Genomic DNA, 16,307 nt, shown 5'->3' with positions numbered 1-16,307 from the left:
ACATCTGTATGTTATTTATAGTATGTCTTGTTCTGACAGGAATTTAAATGAACTTACAGAGATATATTTGTTCTTTCAGTGAGTATATGAGCTACAAAAAATAATATAAATTAGAACAAGAAAGAAAAAAAAAGAGCCAAGAATGGGACTAATATAAAAAAGTAATTATAAATCTTCCATCACTAAATGTATTTGGTTCCTGAGTTTAGGGAAACAAACGTAGGAGTTGAGAGAGTGGGATATTCAACAGGTAACTTAACCAGATCTCTTGACATGTGAATTTGGACAACAAAACATCTGTTACCAAGGGACACCAGTATGTACTTGGTACCAATGGACACTTTGAAAATTGTTTTGTTATTACCCTTGAGATAAATGTAATACATATTCATCGTAATCATATATAGAGAGGCAAAAAGAAAAGAGTATTTTTTTTGTGAATCCCACTGCAGAGATACTGTCTTTTTTAATGGGCTTTACTATACATGCTGAGTTGTATCTTGTTTTATCAGTTTGAACCAAAAACTTGTAGTCCAAACACAACATATTCAGATTTACTCTGGAAATCTGTATTTTTGCATTCCTTGGCTTAAAGGATGATCAAAGGGTGATAGTAACCATGATTACCTTGTAATTGTGTGGCCTTTATATGTTCAGGGCTCTCAAACTTACCCTGTCTTGTTGTTTTTAATTTTTTTTTTAAAGTTTATTTTTGAGAGAGAAACAGTGTGACTAGGGGAGGGGCAGAGAGAGGGAGACACAGAATCAGAAGCAGGCCCCAGGCTCCGAGCTATCAGCACAGAGCCCGGTTTGAGGCTCAGACTCACCAACCATGAGATCATGACCTGAGCCGAAGTCAGACACTTAGCCGACTGAGCCACCCAGGTGCCCCTACCCTGTCTTGTTTGACCCCCATAGCAAGTTGGAGGGATGCGCAGGGCAGACTTTACTGTGCATCTGAACTTTCCCACCCCACTTCTGAAATCTGAAACAAATCTGTTTTATCTACCCCATTTTAAGCCTCCCCTGGCCCATAACACCAACTGGGTAAGGTTCAAGTTTCTGAGCAACATACAGGACCTCCTGCATAAGCGCACCTACCTGCCAAGCCTCATCTGATAACTCCTCTTACATCCCAAGCAACGCAAAACTGCGTTTTCTTCAATGCACACACTGAATTTGTAAACAGCTCTCTACCAAACAAAAAGCCATTTGCCGCCTTCCAGTTCCTTTTACCCCTCTTTGCTTCCTTAGAAACATGCACCTGTTTCTATCATCACACAAACTTATGACCATTTCTGTGCTTGATCGTACTCCCCTCCACCCCAGAGAGCGTGCTGGCAAGAAGTAAGTAAATTCAGTTTCACAGAAGAGATTAGTATCTTTCAGTGTCTAAGATGTTAGTCCTACAGCTTCCCCATCAGGGCTTCCCCATCAGGCTGGGAGCTGTAAGACCGAACACAGAGCCAGCAACAATCCCAGTTGAAGGCCCCATTAAGGACCTTGCCCCAACACCTGCACACACAGGGCGACCGCCAGAACCCATTCTTTTATTTACTTTATTTTTTAAGGTTTATTTATATTGAGAGAGAAGTTCACACAAGGTCTGCACTGTGAGTGCGGAGCCCCACGAAGGACTCCATCCCACGATCCTGGGATCATGACCCAACTGGTAATCAAGGGTCTGGTGCTCCAGGACTGAGCCACTCAGGTGCCCCCCACCCCACAACCCATTCGTGATCCAGTGCTTCTGCCTGCTCCTGGGGCCCAATTCTCCATTTCCAGAGGCAAGGAAACGGAAGACCGGCTCAGGCGGGGTGGTTACTGCCGCCAGGACAGATGGCACCCTGCACCTGCACCCCCATCCCGTACCCCCAACCCCACTGCACCGGGCAGCATCCGCACCCAGTGCACCGGGGGCCGCACCCCTATCCCGCATCCCCACACTAGCGCTGCGGCGCCACACGGGCTCTGCCCTTCCGGACCGCCCCTCCTGGCGCTACTGGGCAGCGCTTGCGCCCCGCCGCCCACGCGCCACACCCGCAGTGACGCCTCTTCCGCCAAGTCAGTGGTTCCTGCTGGCGGCGCCTGCGCACTGTCACGTTACGGCGGAACTAATCCGGCGACGCCTGCGCTTAGACGCGTGCAGTGCCGTGGAAGGGAGAAGGGGAACTACGGAGTGCGTCACACCCGGAAGCAGCGGGCCGGAAGTGGGGTTGGACAGGTTCTCCCCAGGGGTGGGGAAACGGAGGCCCAGGAGGAGGGGGAAAAAAGAAGGTGGAGGATCCTGGCTGCCACCCTGAGTCCGGCCCGGCCCGCTTAGAACCCTGAGACACAGAGAAAAGGAAGGGCGTGTCGTCCCCCTTCCTCCCCTCCTCCCTGTCCTCAGCCTTAGCCATGGCCGAGGCAGGGGCTGGGCTGAGTGAGACCGTCACTGAGACAACGGTTACCGTGACAACCGAGCCCGTGAGAAAGGCGGGATGGGGGGGGCGGTGATACCGGGAGGGAGGGGATAGGGATGTGGGCCGAGTGGGGTCGGATACCTGGGCCGGGGACAGTCGCCAGTACTGGGGCTTTGGGCAGCGGCAGAGATGCTGCCGGAGGCTACTCAGGCGACACGTGACAGAGAGTTAGAGTCGGGGCGCAGGAGCTGCTGCGCGCGGGCGGGGCCGGAGACCCAGGGACCGGAGCTCGGGGTGTCGGGTTGGGGGGTGCGGGGGGAACGAAGGGCTCCATGCGAAGACTTGGCTGCAGGCAGGCTGGCCGCCAGCACAGCTGCCAGCACGTGTTTGTGCAAGGGGTGGGCGTGAAGGGAGGGGCAGGGGTCGCGGGAAGGAGAAGGGCGAGATGGGAGGACTGTTGACAAATAGAGACACAAGTAGCCTGCCTGCAAGAACGGGTTGAGTTGCTTTCAGAAAGAGAGGGTGTAGTCGTTACCCCCGGGTTATGGGGGGACGCGTGGGTGCGAGGGGGTAGGTAGGTAAGAAGAGGGGAGCGCCGGGCTTGAGGATGGGAGAGATCAGGACGTGGTTCTTTCTCTATGGGAGTCAAGGGTTAGGTACTGGGGACTGAGGAGATCGTGCTCAGGTACTAATACCACCGAGGAGGATTTGGGGAGGAAGATGGAGAAACAGCGAGGATTATGTTTTCCTTTGAAGACTTGCTGGGACCTTCCCTAGGTTAGGAACTGTGTCTTCCCCATGTCCTAGCAGTTGTCACAACCCCCCAAGGGTCTCCTTGAGGTCAGAGACCTGCTCCAGTTGCCCTTTCCCTGCACTCAGCTCTTCTGTTGGTCTGTCTGGGGCACTGACTGAACCGGGCCCCCGGGAGGGAGCTGGGCAGGTCAGGAGGAGGGAGCTAGCTGTGTCTGTCCGTCCTTCTTAACCTTCCAGGAGAACCGGAGCCTGACCATCAAACTACGGAAGCGGAAGCCAGAGAAGAAGGTAGAATGGACGAGTGACACTGTGGACAACGAGCACATGGGACGCCGCTCATCAAAGTGTGAGTGTTTCCCTCTTCCATCTGCTCACACCTGCCCACACCTGCCCACAGGCCTGTCTGCCACCTGCTCACACCTGCCCCCAGGCCTGTCTGCCACCTGCTCACACCTGCCCCCAGGCCTGTCTGCCACCTGCTCACACCTGCCCCCAGGCCTGTCTGCCACCTGCTCACACCTGCCCAGGGGCCTGTCACTGCCACCTGCTCACACCTGCCCCCAGGCCTGTCTGCCACCTGCTCACACCTGCCCACAGGTCTATCTGCCACCTGCTCACACCTGCCCCCAGGCCTGTCTGCCACCTGCTCACACCTGCTCACACCTGCCCACAGGCCTGTTGCTGCCACCTTCTCATACCTGCTCACACCTGCCCACAGACCTGTCTGCCACCTGCTCACACCTGCCCACAGGTCTATCTGCCACCTGCTCACAACTACCCACAGGCCTGTTGCTGCCACCTTCTCATACCTGCTCACACCTGCCCACAGACCTGTCTGCCACCTGCTCACACCTGCCCACAGGTCTATCTGCCACCTGCTCACAACTACCCACAGGCCTGTTGCTGCCACCTTCTCATACCGGCTCACATCTGCCCACAGACCTGTCTGCCACCTGCTCACACCTGCCCCCAGGCCTGTCTGCCACCTGCTCACACCTGCTCACACATGCCCACAGGTCTGTCTGCCACCCGCTCACACCTGCCCCCAGGCCTGTTGCTGCCACCTTCTCATACCGGCTCACATCTGCCCACAGACCTGTCTGCCACCTGCTCACACCTGCCCAGGGGCCTGTCACTGCCACCTGCTCACACCTGCCCCCAGGCCTGTCTGCCACCTGCTCACACCTGCCCACAGGCCTGTCTGCCACCTGCTCACACCTGACCCCAGGCCTGTCTGCCACCTGCTCACACCTGCCCCCAGGCCTGTCTGCCACCTGCTCACACCTGCCCACAGGTCTATCTTCCACCTGCTCACACCTGCCCCCAGGCCTGTCTGCCACCTGCTCACACCTGCTCACACCTGCCCCCAGGTCTATCTGCCACCTGTTCACACCTGCCCCCAGGCCTGTTGCTGCCACCTTCTCATACCTGCTCACACCTGCCCACAGACCTGTCTGCCACCTGCTCACACCTGCCCACAGGTCTATCTGCCACCTGCTCACACCTGCCCCCAGGCCTGTTGCTGCCACCTTCTCATACCTGCTCACACCTGCCCACAGACCTGTCTGCCACCTGCTCACACCTGCCCACAGGTCTATCTGCCACCTGCTCACACCTGCCCCCAGGCCTGTTGCTGCCACCTTCTCATACCTGCTCACACCTGCCCACAGACCTGTCTGCCACCTGCTCACACCTGCCCACAGGTCTATCTGCCACCTGCTCACAACTACCCACAGGCCTGTTGCTGCCACCTTCTCATACCGGCTCACATCTGCCCACAGACCTGTCTGCCACCTGCTCACACCTGCCCCCAGGCCTGTCTGCCACCTGCTCACACCTGCTCACACATGCCCACAGGCCTGTCTGCCACCTGCTCACATCTGCCCCCAGGCCTGTCTGCCACCTGCTCATACCTACCCACAGGCCCATCTGCCACCTTCTCACACCTGCCCACAGCCTGTCACTGTCTACTTCTCACACCTGTTCACACCTGCCCAGGGGCCTGTCACTGCCTCGGTGATTCCAGGCATCAGGGACATGAGGCTAAGACTGGAGGAAAAGGGAGGGAGGGCTTGTCCTGGGACAGACCAGGGCCTGAAATCAGGAGGCATCAGCGGGCAGAAGCGGGGCTTTAGACCCTCGCCAGCACGAGGAGGGTTTGGGGGCCTGAGTCCCCGGGGGGTGGGCCTGGGGAAGCTGGGTCTTGGCATGGTGGAAGCAGTTGTTACTGAGATCTGGTGGGTGAGGGACTGACTGTATCTTAACTTTTGTCCCTTTTTTACTGGGCTCCTCCCTCCAAATCCAGGCTGCTGTATTTATGAGAAACCTCGGGCCTTTGGCGAGAGCTCCACTGAGAGCGATGAGGAAGAAGAAGAGGGCTGTGGTCACACACACTGTGTACGGGGCCACCGCAAGGGACGGCGTCGTGCAACCCCAGGACCGAGCCCCAGCACCCCTCCCCAGCCTCCTGACCCCTCCCAGCCTCCTCCAGGGCCAATGCAGCACTAAATTCCTCTCTGCCCCACCATTCCTGTGTCTGTCTGGCCCTGAATGTATTCATGTGGCTACTTGGGGACTAAACCCATGGTTTGACCCCTTCTCCAGCCCCCTCCTGCCCTCTCCTCTGCCTGACGGAAGGAGGAGGAGAGGAGGGTGAACAGAGATCCTGAAATTCTGACTTGCTGCTATTCCAGAACCCAGGCTTCTGGGTTCTCCCAGCCCTCATTTCTCCTTTCGGTCCTCATCCTCTGCTCTCCTGGGATCCAGGCGTCTTGGTTCCAGTCTCTTCCCTTTGTTCTCACTGCCAAACTGCCTGTCCTGGGATCCAGGTCTCTTGGCCCCTTGCATTCTCTATTTGAGTCCCAAACACTTAAATTGGGTTTTCAGCAGTCCCAGCTTTCACTGCCAGGGTCCCAGTTAGATTCCGGGCAATCTTGCCCTAGCTATGCTTGTTAATCTTGGCTTGGAGCTCTTCCAGTAATGTATTTATATAAGCCTGTGGGATGTGTGGGCTCCCAACCCTACCCCCTCATGCCCTCCAGAGGGGCTGGGAGAGAGATCTTTACTTTATCACCTTTAATGGAAAAGGACATAGTGATGGCCTCTCCTCACCCTTCTCACGTGATACAGGATCTGACAAAGCTGGCTTGGGGATTGGCCACTTAGAGCCAGCCTTCTCCTGCATCTTGTGGCTTCAGAGACAGATCCAGCTTTGTCCCAGGGACCTGGGTCCCTGGGAGAGGAAGCGAAAGGGAGGGAGCAAAGAGATGGGGATACGTCCCCTACACTACACTCTTACCCCTTCCTTCCTAGGCTTTAATGTTTCTGCCAGCCCAGATGCCCAGCTCCCAGCCCTCCCCACTCCTTACTGGGATCTTGAGATCATTTCCTAGGCCTCTTGCCATGCACAGTTGCAGAGATGAGTCAAATCATACCACCACTGAGATCTCATTTATTGCCACAGATGCACAAAATAAATAACCCAACATCTCAAAAAGTGTTAAATATGGGCCCATTTATACATATGGGGAGAGATGAGATGCTGTGTACAGGGATGGTTTTGGGGTGTTTGGGCCAACACCCCCTGCTGAGGAGAGGAAAGGGAGGTAGCAGCCTTGGCTTACTGTGTGTGCAGGGGGGAGTTAGGAAGGTTCCTAACAGGACAAGGCTGTGAGCAAAGGAAGCAGTCACCATGGAGTAGAGCTGGCCTGCCCCCTCCCCAGAATGGCATTGAGCTCCATGGAGGACCCTGAGACCCAGGCCAGAGTCTGGTGAATAAACCCCAGATTGGGCAGGGAAGTCGGAACCCTGGCCCAAGGAGAAGGCACTGGGCCCTCTGAGACCAGCAGAGGCAGGGGTGGGAGGGGAACGCTTGGCTAGCGGGGCCTCTGCGTAGTGGACACCACCGTTGCCCAGTATTGGGGGGCAGGGCCTATTCCCCAGCTCAGGTCCAGGGTAGCAGGCAGCCGTGGAGAGGCAGGTGGCAAGCGTCCCAGAGGGAGGGGCAGGAAGCCGGAGGCCAGCCAAGATCTTCCTGCTTGGGAGAAAAGAGACAGTGTGGCTGGGTGGGGGTCTGTGTGGACGCGGCGGCCCCCCGGCACAGGCAGGGGGAGGGGGCTCAGCCCTCTGCCGGCACGATGCGCAGCGGGGCGCGGGCGTCACGCGTGCAGAGCAGCGGGAAGACGCGCTGCCCCAGCGGCCCGGGCGCCTGGAAGGCGAAGAGCAGGTCGAGCGAGCGCCCGTCGTAGAAGGCCACTCGGCCGCGCTCCCAGTCCACGTCCACGCGGATGCGCCGCGGCGGGGGCCCCGCGCCGCCCACCGGGGTGGGCTCGGGCTCCGTGAGCGCCCACAGGCGGCCGGCGCGGCCCTCCACAGCCCACACGGCCCCCGCCGGGCACAGCCCCACGCGGCCCTTGCGCCGCACCGACTCGCCGGCCGCGCCCACGGCGTAGCGGGCTTCGCCGCTGTCCTGGTCCCCGTCCTCCTGGTCCCCGGCGGCGGCCGCGGTCTCCACCTCCCAGCAGTGCCGGCCAGCCCCGAAGCCCTGCGCGCCCAGCACCGCCGGGAGCTGGTCGAAGCGCGCGGGGCCGTCGGGGGGCGCGGGCGTCCCCGGCGGGGCCAGCTGGACGCTGCGGCGGTCCGCTGAGATGAGCAGCTGGCGGTGTGCCGTGCCCGGGTCCAGGGTCAGGTCAGCTGCGGAGGGGAAGAGGGGGGCCGGGTCAGGTTCTGGGCAGCAGAGGGCACCAAAGAGGCCTCCCAACTGCTCCAGAGGCAGCTGTGGGGCCAGAGCGGGAGGAGACAACCGCCGCAGGGACGGGCCGCTTCCGTAGAACCGTCCTGGAGAAGCCCTGGCCGGCCTGGCGAAGGCGGCACAGGGCGGAGATCATGGAGAGGCTGCTTGGGTTGGGGGCTGGGAGAAGAGTGGGGCTGATCCAACTTCCAGGGAGGAGTGAGGACCGATACCGCATCTACTGTGGTGGTGGTGGGGCGTGGGAGCTGGGTCAGCAGGATGCGGAAGGAAGGTGGCCCTGAGGAGGAGGACTGGCAGGGGGTGCCGGGACCCCAGGCAAAAGTGGGAGTGGCCTGGGGCAGAGGAGGAGAGAGAAACAATCCCGGCCCTGTGTGTATGGTTTGCTTTTGAGGAAAGGTTTCTGGATTGGGGTGCTAGAAGTATCCTGGGTTGTGGGGGATGGTAGGTAACAGGAGGGTGGGACACCTTTCCTGGCAGGCTTTTTTTTTTTTTTTTTTTTTTTAAAGAGTTCTTTTGTAAGTAAGGTCTACACCCTATGTGGGGCTAGAGCTCACAACCGGAAGATCAAGAGTTGCATGCTCAAAAAAAAGAGCGGGGGGTGGGGGTGGGGGGGGGCGCCTGGTTGATGGCTCAGTCAGTTGAGTGGCTGACTCTTGATTTCAGCTTAGGTCATGATCCCAGGGTCGTGGGATCAAGCCCTGAATCCATCAGGCTCTGCACTGAATGTGGAGCCTGCTTGAGGTTTATTCTCTCTCTCTTCCCCTCTACCCCTCCCCCCCAAAAACTGAAAACAAAACAAAACAAAAAGAGTTGCATGCTCTATCAACTGAGCCAGACAGGTTCCTCTTTGGCTGGCAGCTTTGGTAGCAAGCCAGGAGCCCCCCACCCCCCGGGGGGCTGCAGAGAAGGTCCAGAGCCCCAGGGGCAGAAACAGAGCAAGAGTGGTGGAAGCAGCTGACTTTCCAGGGTCGCGACAGATAAGAGGGGGGAACTGCTGGAATATGAAGAACTGAGGATTGACGTTGAGGGTCGAATTATGTTCCTCCCGAAAAGAAATGTTGTAGACTCTCAGGACCTCAGAATGTGAACTTAGTTGGAAACAGAGTCTTTACAGAGGTAATTAAGTTAAAACGAGGTCATGAGGGCAGGCCCTGGCCCAATGTGACTGGTGTCTTTACAAAAAGAGCAAGTTTGGACCCAGAGATGGATGAGCACAGAAGGAAAACAATGAGAAGACAACAGAGAGGACATCTGAGGGGGAAGGCTGGGAGAGAGGCAGGGCCGTGGAAGGAGCCCATGCCACCAACACCAGCCTCGACTCCCAGAGCTGACACGGTGGGTTTCTGTGGCCCAGCCCCTCAGCGTGTGCTGCTTAGTGCTGCCTCAGGGAAATCCCACAGACCCCAGAAGAGACTCGATCTTGTCTGAGAGGGAAGACTGTCACTCAGTGCATCCCTCCCTCCCCCCTTACCCGTCAGTCTGTGCAGCATGTTTTTGACCACTGGATAATCTTCGGGGACGTCGTCGTCTGAGTTAGATGACTTGGGTGTTGGGGCGTCAAGTCTGGACAGATGAGGGAGAAGGGTCAGGAAGTCCGTAGACACCCTCTGCCCTCTGACGCCCCCACCCCGACCTCACTGACATCTCTGGGGCCCGGAAAAGCTGTGTGTGAGTGAGGACAGAGAGGTGAGCCCATGGAAAAGGTGACGGATGTGGCAGCTGGTGGTAGAAAGGAAGGAGCAGTAAAGCGGAACTCACCTCCTCCATGTCTTCCTCGTGTCCTGGGATGGGCAGAAGAGAACACGGATGTGAGCTCTGGGCTTTGTCCTTGGGCAGCCCTCCCTATCCGCCCCTCCCTCAGGTAGCTGGGACTCGGTTGGTGAGCCCCGGCACCTCTCACAGTGACCCCTTCACCCCTGGGCTCCCCCTTTCCTCAGTCTTCCCTTGTCCTTTCATGGCCCTCCTTCCTCTCCATCACCACCCACCGCCCTCCTCCCCTTCCCCAGCTTCATCCACACCTGGGACTTGCCCCCTTCACCCTTCAGAGTCCCCGGCCTCATTCTGTGTCTCCTAATCTACCTTCCTGAGGGTGTCCCTCTCCTTCATCACTCTGACCAAACCCCCAAGCCCTGGGGCCAAGAGTTGGTGTATAAAAGCCTTGTAATAAAGCTGCTTCCCCTGTTGCCATAAAAGCCCAGTGGCGTTTATTGGGCCCTTGGCTTTGTGTCTCTACCCTGGCCTAGGCGGCAGCTGGACTCCAATGTGTCCCAGGAGGCCCAGCAGCTCGGGACACCGCGCTGGATGCCCTCCAAACACCAGGAACTCCCCTCCTCCCTCACTGTCCAGTGGGGATGACTGGAGCTGCCCAGTGTGGTGGCGAAGGGAGGGGCAATTTGCCTAATCAACGCCAATTACACCTGGACTAATTAGGTCTATGTAGACTTCAAAGTGTGATAGCAAGACCTGAGACCGGCTAGGCTGCTGGGGAGAAGCCAGTCAGGAGTCCCGGACGCCTGGGGGTCGGGCAGGGAGTAGGGGCAGGGAAGGTTAGGGTTAGGGCTAGGGTTAGGGTTAGGGGAGGGGCCCGGCCGGAGGCCGGGCTGCAGGCTCACGGGCCCCGCCTCCGCCGTCGCCTCTCCGGGCCAGGGGCTCTGGGAGGAGCGGAGCAGGACGCTCACCAACAGTACGGCGAACGCTGCCCTGCCTCCACTGATGGCCCCTGGCCGCCTTCCTCTCTGCTCCGGCTTCTCGCGTCCCGCCACCCCACCCCCCCACCAGACCCCGCCTTCCCCCTCCCTCCCGCGTCCTCCCCCAGGTTGCTTCCGACACCCACCGTCCCCCTCCCAAGACCCCGCCGTCCCCCTCGCGCCCTCCCCAGGCTGTTTCCCACCCCCGCCGTCTCCCCCCAGACCCCACCGTCCCCCTCCCCCGAGACCCCGCCGTCCCCCTCGCGCCCTCCCTCAGGCTGTTTCCCACCCCCGCTGTCCCCCCAGACCTCACAGTCCCCCTCCTCTCAGACCCCGCCCCCTCCGCACTTCCCGCGCTCCGCGTTCAGTCTCCTTTCCTCTGCGTGCCTGAGACCCGCTCCCCTCTTGCTTCCCCACGTACTGCTGTCACCCCGCCCCGTTCCTCGGCCCCCACAGCCCCAGGGCGCGCCCCCGGCCCCGCCTCACCTCTCCGCGCGGGTCCAGGCAGCCCATGGTGGGGATGCGGCCCCCCCTGCGCCTCCCCGCGCGGGCGCCCGCCTCGGCCAGCTTGTCGCGCAGTCCCCGGCTGATGCGCACCTCCACCGCCAGCCGCACGTTAGACCTCAGGCTGCGGCGGGGGCATGGCTGGCCGCAGCTGGGGCAGGCGGGGGCGGGCGCCGGGTCGCCGGCGGCCGGAGGGGCGCCCCAGCGGCGGGCCAGGCACGCGCGGCAGAAGCTGTGCTCGCACGCCAGCAGCACCGGGTCCTCGAAGGGGCCCCCGCACAGCGGGCACGTCGCCAGCTGCTCCAGACGCTGCACCAGCCCCGGGCCCAGCTCGGGCGCCTCCATGGGAAGCGCGACCCCCGCCCGCGGGCCGCGCCTGCTGCGAGCCGAGCGCGGGGCCCTGTCCCCGCCCGGCGCATGAACCTTCGGGCGCGCTGTGGCCCCTCTCCGAGCAGTGGCGGCCTCCGCCGCCCTCCCCGCCGCGCCAGGCTTTATAGGGAGGAGGAGGCCCCCGCGGCAGGTAAACACCGGGCCTTGCGCAACAGCTCACCTGGTTCTCCAGCTTCCCAGCTCGGGTCTGGGGGAGGAGGGCGGGGGACGCGTGCGCCCAGGTCCTAGGGGCGAGCAGGTGCTCGGGAGGGGGCGCTCTAGGGGCAAGTCCGCACCGTGGGGCGGGGGTCGCCTCCTTGACACCCCTCCGGCGCCCCAATCGCACCTCCGCCCCGGGCCTGTGCTCAGCCGGTGGGCAGAGCGCCCGGGCTCGCTTTCGGCGTGTGCGCCCACATCGCCGGGGTGTGAGTCACTCCAGGCGGCCGGCACACCCACTTCCCCGGAGGTGGAGGCGGGAGCGAGGATCCAGGCCTCGGTCTGGTGTGTGCTGTCACTCCTGGTGAGTCTTTCCTTTCCTCCCTGCTTGCTGCCTTGCCTATTAAGGGCTTAAGAACCATCTGAAGCTGTGGGGAAAGGGAGTGGGGAGCAGGCGCCCCCGTCCGGTCTCCGGGAGTCAGTTCTACGTCTGGCTGGGCCTCCCCTACTACTACTCTCTCCCCACCTGTCTCTAGTTCTTTCTCTCAGTTTTTCCCGGTGTGGGTTTTTATTTCCACTTTTCACCCTTCTTTGGGGTGTACCTAGGGTTCATCTATTTCAAGTCTCTCGGTAAACAGCGGCCCAGAGAGGTGGCCGGGAATAAGCAGAAGTGGGGCCGTAGCCAGCCCTGATCTGTGCCCTAGTTGTGACGCCCCGCTGCCTCTGTTTTATTTGAGATCCCCAAAACCTCCCCTCTGCTTTCCAAAATCTTCCGTCTGATCTTTCCTCTCCCTCCCCTCTCATCCATCTCCTGGCTCTTCCCTCCTCTCTCTTCCCACACGCTCCACCTGCTAGTTCCTCTGCTGCTCTCACGGGAGGCCTGTCTGTCTGCCTGCCCTGCAGGGTTTGTGGGGAAGTAAACATCTGTCCACGAGTGTGCTCGCACACACTGTTGTACAGACCTGTCTGCTCACCCATCACGTCCAAATTCCCCACGGACAGAGGCGTTCACATAATGCAGAGGCCACAGATGTACCCAGTCTCAGACACACTGAATACCACTGGGGTGGACACCGAGGGTTTCTCAGGGACACAGAGATGTACTCAAAGAAAACACGCAAAGAGACGCTGTCATTAGTTTCATTGTCAATAAGAACAATGCAGCAGCCATAGGTCTTTGGGGAGCAGCAGCTCTAAGACAAACATAATAAAGATCAGGCAGCCCTTGAGGCACCCTTCTCCCCACCTCTGCTCCACACTTACCGGGGAGACACTCAAATTGGACACCGTGATAAACCCTCACAAATAAACACATGTGTATTTATCTTGGAACAAAGCTCTCAGCTCAGTGCTCATAAGACCTACAGCTACAGATACGACCCAAACCTGTTTTGTAAAACGGGCTTTCATGCTGTGGAAGATGGAGTCACAGTCCCCCAAGATGTCCTCGTCTTAATTCCGGGAACCTGTAAATCTGTTACCTTCCAGGGCAAAGGGGAATTAAGTTTGCAGATGGACTTAGGGTTCCTGATCACTTGGGTTCGAAACAGGGAGATTTCTCTAGATTATCCACAGGGGTTCAAGGTCCACAACATCCTTAAAGGCAGAGGACAGAAGCAGGAGAGAACAACCAGCGAGAGACGTGTGAGAAGCACTCAGCCTAACACTGTTGACTTTGAACATTGAGGAAAGGGCTGCATGTAGAGGAAGCAGACGGCCCCTCGGAGCCGGAAAAGGAAGGCAATGGACTCCAGGAGGCCTCCAGTCCTGCTGATGGCTTGATTTTCTCCCAGTAGAACCCACTTTCGACTTCTGAACTGCAGGACTGTGAGGTAAGGGTGCGCGGTTTGCGTTTGTGATCATTTGTTACGGCAGGCTCTGCTTCCCCTGTCCCACAAATCTCTGACCCTTTGGGACTCTCTGCACCTGTTTGTTTTCGCCCCTTCAATCTGTCACATGTTCTGGAGTTCCCTGTGTCTCTTGGTGTTCTTGTCCATTCTATTTCTGTCTTCCTTCGGATCGCTTCATCTTCTTGGTTCCATCCCCACCTCAGGGCCTTTCAGACATTGGGTCCTTTCCAGATCTGGGCCTGGAGAGGTGGGGAAATGGCACGCGAGTGTGTTCAGAGAGCTGGCGTTCACAGCGCAAGTGCCTGCTGCGGCCTGCAAGGTCTGCTCTGCAGTTCTGTTCATGTCCACGTGAGAATGATCTGGGCAGCTTTTAGGTTCCCGATGTCCAGGAGACACCGCAGGTCAACTGTACAGAATCTCTGTGGATGGGGGGGAGGAGGCAGGCATCAGGAGTTTTGAAAGCTTTCCAGGAGATCCCAATGTTTAGGCACGTGGTGACCCCATAGTGTGATGTGATGAGGGTGAAGTGTGCAGATGGACCTACCCTCCCCAAATCAGCCCCCATTTCGCTGTGCTAGACGCAGGGCTCACATTGTTTGCTCCCTGAGATACGCAGGCTGATCTCCCCGCCAGGTGTGTGCACTTGCTCGGGCCCCACTTCCTCCAGAGCTGGACGAGGCTGTGTCTGTCTTGTCATCCAGGGCTCAAGCCACATGGAACACTTCAAGAGAGGATGTCTTTCCCCATTGTATCTCAAGTTGCTTTCCTCATCTTTACCCAGATGTACTGTCTTTGTGGTATTTATCACCATCTGAAATGGTCTGCTTATCTGTTTCGAGCTGTTTCTGTCCAATAGAAGGTAGTTTTATAGGAACAGGAACCTAGCCTTTATTATGTTCACCATGCTTTCCCTGAACCTGGAATGGTGCCTGGCACTCAGCAGGTCTCAATAAATAGAGAGTAGAACCTTGACTGAGAGTATCTTGTTCTGCAAGACAAGCAAACATTTCTGATAAGTTTTAACTTAATAAACGAGCGATGTCTTGCAATACAAGTAGTACAAGATGTGGAATGTCACATGATCAACACTGAGCCAATGTTCTCTCTCTCTCTCTCTCCCTCTCCCTCCCCTCCCCAGGTTGTGGGTGATCGTCTCCCATGCTCGGATGCTCAGTCTCAGGCCGAGGTGTTTGGCAGAAATCAGTGATTTTTCAGCACGTTGGAAGGTGCCCGTAACTGGCACTAGTGTATTTTTTGTTACTTCCAAGCACCTGTGGACAGTCCTTTGCTTTTCCAGAAAAGTGAGCTTAGGAATGCTTTGCTTCATTCTAGGTCAGGCTGCCTGCAGATGTAGACCCTTTCCTCTGCTGCCTCGTCACCAGTTACATTAAATACAGTATATGACAAGAGTTTATCGACACTGCACTGTAGTCAACATCCGTTCGAGCGTATACAATGGCCCCCATGCAGAGAAAGATTCCATTGAGCCAACAGGTGGCAGTGATTCTGTCAGTGATAGTGAAAGTCTTTCTACACAAGAACCCTCCTCTCTCTTGCCTCCCTCACACCAGCCGTGAAAGTTTTCAAAGGGAAGTGCAGGTTAATTTGTTTATTTTTCTTTATATTTTCTTGATTTTTTTTGTATTATATTACAATATTGTAGTCATTTTTATGTGAATATTTCTGGGTTGTGGAGTGAGTCATCTGAGTTTCCATTATTTCTTTTGGGGAAATTCACTTGGATACACAAGTGCTTTCAATTACAAGCATAATTGTGAACAAATTATACTCGCAAACCAAGGTTTTACTGTATACCCAGCCATTGAACTGCCTGCCGCCACTTGGGCAAACTGAAGTGTCTTCTGGCAGACTCTGCTTAGACCTTCTAAATGTGCACAATATTCTTCTCCTTGGTCAGTAATCATTGCACACTGGCAGGGGCCAGGCATGGTGCTGGGGGACACCCACGTAGTATGTGGCATGGCATTCAGCCTGTGCTCCGGAAGCTCATGGTCTAGTCATCACATGCCTTCTAGAAACAAATGTCAGGGACTCCTGCTAACAGTGCTTCTGCTCAGCCTCTATCCGGTGCTCCCCATGAGCCCACACCTAGTGGCTCCCAGACATATAGTGCAGGGGTGGACATTTGGAGACGGGCATTGCCGGGAAATGTCTCACTTCTCAAGGCTTTCTCCCTCCCCTGCCAGAATCCCTAACAACTCTGCCCGAACCCTCTGATCCTTCTTCTGGGCTCATTCTACCTCTAGAGAGCTACATGGGAGGAGGTGACCCTTGGTATGTGCTGGGTTGGCTTTGTGGGCCGACTGACTGACCGCGACTGGATCCCGCCTCCCTCATACCAGTCCCCACCCCTTTCCAGCTGGTTCCAGGAGGTCTCCCCTCTCACTGTGGAAAGTGAGAACCTACACTGGGAGGTGGTGGAGGTGGGGCAGGCCTTAGCCCATCTGCTACTTTCTTTCTCTTCTGCTTCTTTCTCATTTCGTTTATTCTTCAGCCTGGCTCTCCTCCATTTCCATGACATCCCCATCCCGTCAAAGAGTTCACAAGTCTTTAGGAGGTGTTAAGGCGGAGAGAGGTGTTTGGGAGATTGAGGACCAGACAGTCCAGGTCTTTGCCCTCAGGGAATGTGACAAGGCAGATGAAGCTTTGTCCCTCATCCACCAGAATCCACCACTGCTGAGTTAGGGAGTGTGACGGTGCACAAAGGTGTACCCATCATCCACCCAGAGCTGTCATTACTGAGTTGTAAAGGTGGACTGAGGATTATGTTGACAGATTGTAGGATGAGTGGGAATGATTTCAGGAAGGCCTCCTG

At 57.4% G+C, this 16,307-nt stretch overlaps 2 protein-coding genes across 3 annotated transcripts; one reads left to right on the top strand and one right to left on the bottom strand.

The window, feature by feature from the left end:
• The first annotated feature begins 2,230 nt into the window (after nt 1-2,230).
• On the top strand, nt 2,231-6,659 carry PPP1R11 (protein phosphatase 1 regulatory inhibitor subunit 11). The gene is made up of 3 exons (XM_058732659.1): nt 2,231-2,466; nt 3,393-3,501; nt 5,461-6,659. Exons 1-3 carry the CDS (start codon nt 2,398-2,400, stop codon nt 5,661-5,663), a joined length of 381 nt encoding a protein of 126 aa, XP_058588642.1. The 5' UTR covers nt 2,231-2,397; the 3' UTR covers nt 5,664-6,659.
• On the bottom strand, nt 6,587-13,415 carry RNF39 (ring finger protein 39). 2 transcript variants are annotated; one of them, XM_058732652.1, is made up of 4 exons: nt 13,195-13,415; nt 11,647-11,982; nt 9,664-9,686; nt 6,587-7,847 (listed from the first exon to the last, which is right to left on the bottom strand). In XM_058732652.1, the coding sequence occupies exons 1-4, from the start codon at nt 13,302-13,304 to the stop codon at nt 7,273-7,275; spliced, it is 1,044 nt and encodes a 347-aa protein (XP_058588635.1). In that variant the 5' UTR covers nt 13,305-13,415; the 3' UTR covers nt 6,587-7,272. The 2 variants fall into 2 exon arrangements, with proteins under 2 accessions (XP_058588635.1, XP_058588634.1); XM_058732651.1 differs by lacking the exons at nt 11,647-11,982; nt 13,195-13,415 and adding exons at nt 9,377-9,468; nt 11,079-11,592.
• Between the last annotated feature and the right edge of the window lie 2,892 nt (nt 13,416-16,307).

The sequence above is a fragment of the Neofelis nebulosa genome, chromosome 6 (genome assembly GCF_028018385.1).
Source record: "Neofelis nebulosa isolate mNeoNeb1 chromosome 6, mNeoNeb1.pri, whole genome shotgun sequence".
NCBI classification, from domain to species: domain Eukaryota; kingdom Metazoa; phylum Chordata; class Mammalia; order Carnivora; family Felidae; genus Neofelis; species Neofelis nebulosa.
Note: the sequence above shows the minus strand (reverse complement) of the source record. Positions and strands in the feature narration are given on the sequence as shown.